At 32.1% G+C, this 5,918-nt stretch overlaps 1 protein-coding gene across 2 annotated transcripts in view; it reads left to right on the top strand.

Annotated features, from left to right (window-relative positions):
* Nucleotides 1-5,684, top strand: part of LOC106467885 (complement factor B-like) — a 24,931-nt gene extending 19,247 nt beyond the window's left edge. The window contains exons 10-12 of one of the 2 annotated variants that reach the window (XM_022396097.1): nt 1,012-1,262; nt 2,841-3,033; nt 5,435-5,684. In XM_022396097.1, coding sequence (XP_022251805.1) covers nt 1,012-1,262; nt 2,841-3,033; nt 5,435-5,658 — 668 coding nt within the window. In that variant the 3' untranslated portion in view covers nt 5,659-5,684. The remainder of the gene's footprint in view (nt 1-1,011; nt 1,263-2,840; nt 3,034-5,434) is intronic. The other variant, XM_013928269.2, reaches the window with a different exon arrangement.
* Nucleotides 5,685-5,918: the final 234 nt, after the last annotated feature.

A 5,918-nucleotide genomic window follows, 5' to 3' on the forward strand; every position in this document is an offset into this window, starting at 1 on the left:
ATTTACTTTAACCAAAGAAGCAAAATAAATTAGAAGATTTATCCTACCCTAATGTGGAAGACAATGGGCTATCTACGCTCTGTCTATCATGGGGAATCGAACTCCGGATTTTAGCGATATCATGCTAGAGCATCATATATTCTACTTAATCTGGTTTTTATTGTAGTTGATTACATTATCTTAACCTAATGGGTCAGCAGTAAGTTTCCGGACTTAAAACGCAAAATCTGGAGCTCGATTCCCCGCGATGGACAAAGCACAAATAGTCAATTGTGTAGCTTTACAATATTGAACAAACAAACAACATAGACAGAGGTTAAGTCATAGACACCTCAAAAGTCAAACAGTTTTTTATTGTTTTTCCTTATAAGTCATTTATTATAAACATATAATTATTCATACATCCAAGTCAATAAACTAACGTATAATCATTTGTAGTGTCAACACAAGTCAACAAACTAACATATAATTATTTGTAGTGTCAACACAAGTCAACAAACTAATATATAAATATTTGTAGTGTCACACAAGTCAACAAATTAATATATAATTATTTGTAGTGTCACACAGGTCAACAAACTAACATATAATTATTTGTAGTGTCACACAGATCAACAAACTAACATATAATTATTTGTAGTGTCACACAAGTCAACAAACTAACATATAATTATTTGTAGTGTCACACAAGTCAACAAACTAACATATAATTATTTGTAGTGTCACACAAGTCAACAAACAAACATATAATTAATTACTTGAACTGTCATACAAGTCAACAAAGTAACAAATAATTATTTGTACCGTCACAAAAGTCAACAAGCTAACATACACTTACTTGTGCCTTTAAATAACAAACTAAACACATATTAGAAAATCAGTATGTGACCGGATATTTACCGCATTTGTATGCTATAACTTTATTATTTATATTATTTTGAACGAAAGCTTGACGGTATTCATATTCAACATACAAGTGCACCCTAATTTTACCATGTGATTTGTCTTCAGCTCCTCCACCAGGGCCAGAGAAGTGTGGTTATCTTCCAGAGAAGGATGAAGAAGTCAAGGAAGAAAACCCAAACATTTTGGATGATTGGCCATGGATTGCTACCATCTACACAAACATAGGGATGGCCAAAAATAACATGTCGGGAGAAATAGGACTTTGCGGTGGAGTTCTGTTGTGTGACCAATGGGTGCTTACGGCAGCAAGTTGTTTACATACATTTGATAGAAGAGCCATGGTGGCCGTGGACATGGTATAATGTTAAAATACTTAGTTCTCTAGCGGCTAGTGAAAAAAATAAACCAACATATATGTATTTAGTGGAACCACTAAAACAGTAACGTATGTGCCTGTTTAAAACGTAAAACATTTCATATAGATCACGCTAGAAACCACTAAATCTGTATTGGTTAAGTTTGGAAAGCTTTGTATTCAGGTGTCTTTTCAAATGTGAGCAATTTTAAAGTGTTGAGAAGACAAAAACTTAAGATTAAGGACAAGTCTCGATGTTTAATATAAGAATTGGTGTAACTGCATATATAAATTAAACTATAACAGATGTAACTGCATTTATATAAAGATTATCTTAGCATGTGTGTAACTGCATATATGAATTAAACTATAACAGGTGTAGCTGCATATATAAAGATTATCTTAGCATGTGTGTAACTGCATATATATATTAAACTATAACAGGTGTAACAGCATATATAAAGATTATCTTAGCATGTGTGTGACTGCATATATATATTAAACTATAACAGGTGTAACTTCATATATATAGATTGAACTGGAACAATTGTAACCGCATATATATATAAATTAGAATAAAACAGCTGTAACGCAATAGATAGATTATACTAAAACACAAGTAACTGTATATATATATGTATATAAATTAGACTAGAACAGCTGTAACGCAATAGATAGATTATACTAAAACACGAGTAACTGTATATATATATATGTATATAAATTAGACTAAAACAGCTGTAACGCAATAGATAGATTATACTAAAACACAAGTAACTGTATATATATATGTATATAAATTAAACTAGAACAGCTGTAACGCAATAGATAGATTATACTAAAACACAAGTAACTGTATATATATATGTATATAAATTAGACTAGAACAGCTGTAACGCAATAGATAGATTATACTAAAACACAAGTAACTGTATATATATGAATATAAATTAGACTAGAACAGTTGTAACGCAATAGATAGATTATACTAAAACACAAGTAATTATATATATATGTATATAAATTAGACTAGAACAGTTGTAACGCAATAGATAGATTATACTAAAACACAAGTAATTATATATATATGTATATAAATTAGAATAAAACAGCTGTAACGCAATAGATAGATTATACTAAAACACAAGTAACTGTATATATATATGTATATAAATTAGACTAGAACAGGGAAAACAAAACAATAAACATCTTTCCTTCATAAATAACTTGTGTTTAAAGTGGCCATCATCATCATCATCATCGATACCATTGTAATACAAACGTCCTTATAAACAAACCATGAACTATAAGAATAATAGTATCTTTAAGTATCTGCAATGGCCTACCCTATATATTTATATGTATTAATTATCAACTTCTATATTGACGTTTCATGTTACAGGCCTATTTCTTAAAAGTTTCCTCAAATTCCCACCTCTTCACCCAAAATGGTTGTTTTGTTGTCAGTAGGTCAGTAAATAAATTATCTTTTTATCTTTAAAAAAAAATTTTTGAAATAGATTTTTTTAAAAACTCAAACTTTCTTCAGCCGTAATTTCTCCAAAACTTTTTTTTTCAGAAACAAGTGTTTGTGGTTCTTGGAGAAAACGTCCTGACAGAGGAAGATCAAACTCAAAGGAACTTCTACGCTAAACAAATTAAACTTCATCCAAATTACACGATGAGCCATGAACATGACTTAGCTTTAATAAAGTTAAATGAACCTGTTCCTTTGAACGTCATCTATCGTCCCGCTTGTCTTCCAGACCAAAGTAAGTTATTAGAACCATTTCATTACTTCGTGAGAATTCTTTTTTTTTCTATTATTCTATGGAAATGTTTTATAAAATATCATATAATCTGCCTGGTTTACTGAAATGTGACTAACAAGGTGAAATGAACTCGAGTTGCTCTGAGTGTAATATCCGACGAGATAAGTAACTTAGAACGTGCTCCATACCTTTAGAATAAGGGTGCGTTATAAGAGTGATGGTCAAATCCCTCTATTCAATCAGACGAGAATAGCCCAAGAGCTGGCTGTGGGTGATGTTGGATATCTGTCTTCTCACTAGTCTTTAAGTTCAAAATTAGGAATGGAAAGGAATGGAAAAGAAAGCAAAAAAATATAAAAAAACAACCATGGTGGAAGGAATCACATGACAATAAAGATTAGGTTCGTTTTCGAAACCTAATTCATAGCAACTTTCGAAGAACTTTTCGTAAAGAAAGGTGCATTAATAGTTTTTAAATTATACTTTGTTTGTTTTAAACTGTGGAAACTTATTAGGTCGATTAGATCAGTGTTTCTCAAAGTGAGAGCCGCGGCCTTCATGGGGCCGTGAAGCTTTTTCTGGGGGGCCGCCAAAAAATAGGCCGAAAACAAAGATGTTGATTTAATTTTAATTCTAAATAAACAATAAGCCGATAAAAATTATATTGAATCAATTAAATGATATAGTATGTTGAAAGGAGATGTTATTGTTTTACTACGGTACTTTTTTCAATCACCATGCTAAAGTTATAGGTTGGAGAGGGGGGGGTCTCACATTTTGTTATTCGCATCAAGGGAGCCTCAGACTAATAGAGTTCGGGAACCACTGGACTAGATCTTGTCAATCAAAATGTAATAATCCAAAAATTTTAAATAGTAACTTCAAAATATTCAACTATATGGTAATGTTAACTAAGAATAACTTTTATAATACCCTGCTTTCCATGACGTATTAACTGCGATTCTTGTGAATTACAGTAAGAAACACTGAAGTTATAAAATTCAAACCCTGACCAGCAAAATATGATTTACGTAAGCTCTATCAGTCCAGTTAAAACGATTTAACCTCATCTCAGCTAAGTAAATCCCCTACATGAATGTTAGCAACCCATCAGCTAAGCATAATATCCCACACGTGTATAGGCAAAAAATTCCCAGCCTCATTCACGGTGAATAGCCAGTAAGAAGTTACAGTTCACTCGTGTCTCATAACCTCATTCACGGTGAACAACCAGGAAGCAGTTACCATTCACTCGTGATCCAGAACCTCATTCACGGTGAAAGATTTTCTGAACAAAAATTAACCATCTGGAAAACGAACAAGAGATTTAATTAACAATTATAACGACATATCTATACAATTCCTGTTATTCTTATTGTTATTAGTTATGATATTTTAAAGGTACTTTAAAAATATAATATATATGTGTATGTCTCAAAAAATAAATCATTTTAAATGAATTTTGAATAACACTTCCAATCAGCTAACTATGATATTTGATATTTTCAACATGAACGGCATGTTATATGATACACTAGTTAATGGGCTAGGTCATAGACCCCCTAGAGTTCAAGAAAAGCCACTTCTAACTTTGACGTACTGACCAGAGGAAAGGCGACCATTTATCAGCACCTGCCGCCAGGACTTTATCTGGCTTCGAACCAAATAAGAACGTTGATTGCTACTTTTAGAACGCATTCACACTTAAAAGAAGTACAAACTAGGTCGTATTATGCATTGTAATCTATTCAAAGTTGCTGTAGTTAAAACTGCAACTTGGGGTTTAGTGGGAATGAAGACGTTATGATATCGTCTTTTTTTTCATTTATTTTTTAATAATGACAGCGATAACGGGAAGCTTCACAAGGTCAATAAAATGAAGACGTCATAACTACTTATCTTGGAAGACGTTATTGGCTATCTAGTTCCAATGAAGTTGAAATTCGGGTGATGATTTAAAACACTGTCTTGATGATCTTTCATTGAATACTGAGGAAATGATTTTAATGATAGGCATTTTCTTGGAATTTCGGTGTAAGAAAATTGGGCCAGTACTTTAAACAATTCTCTTTGTTTTTCGTTGTCATTTTCTAGCTAAAAAAGTTACCTTCTGCTAATAACTCCATCGTGAAACCTTTAGGAAGTGAACTCAAGGTAAGTTTAAAACGTGGAAACATTATTCCCTTAAATTTGAGGATTTTTTTGTGACCTTCACTGCTTCATTTGGTGATGTGTATGAGAAGCATTATTTATTCAGTCACAAAAAAATATGAAATGGTTATTTCTTATTTCAACCCTATAATCATTATTTCTATATGATGCTACATTTTCAATTAGCCCAAATTATATAATTGTTTGAATGTTGATTTATTGATATTTTCATCTTTTTTTTTTCATTCAGAACGTCTGCTTCCCTTATCGGAAGATATGCGAATTAGCGTAGAACTTGCCGGTTGGGGAGCTCCAGTATTTGACGAGAACGAGGACATTTACGGAATTACAGCTGCAACTGCGAACAATAAGCTGTCCACAGTAAATTTACGTCTTGCAGATCACTTGATATGTAAAGACAAGATAAGGGACATTCCCGTGAGCTCCCACATGTTCTGCGCAGGATTCGAGTAAGTAATTGGGAACAGATTCCAGAAAAATTTGCCAGAATTTGTTTTATGTTTACGGAATCTTAAACATTTTTTTCCGTTAATGAATAAGTCCTGTTTCCCAATCATAAGTAACTTTTATATCTCACGTGTGAATATGGTTTTAGTTATAACTGGTAAGCACAATATTCTTACTTACTTGGAAACATAATATTGTTTTTTTAAGTCTAATGGTGTATAACATCTAAACTGGCGATGCATGATCTGTTTATCAGTAGTGTTTGT

Source organism: Limulus polyphemus, unplaced genomic scaffold (assembly GCF_000517525.1).
Source record: "Limulus polyphemus unplaced genomic scaffold, Limulus_polyphemus-2.1.2 Scaffold2778, whole genome shotgun sequence".
Taxonomy (NCBI): Eukaryota; Metazoa; Arthropoda; class Merostomata; order Xiphosura; family Limulidae; genus Limulus; species Limulus polyphemus.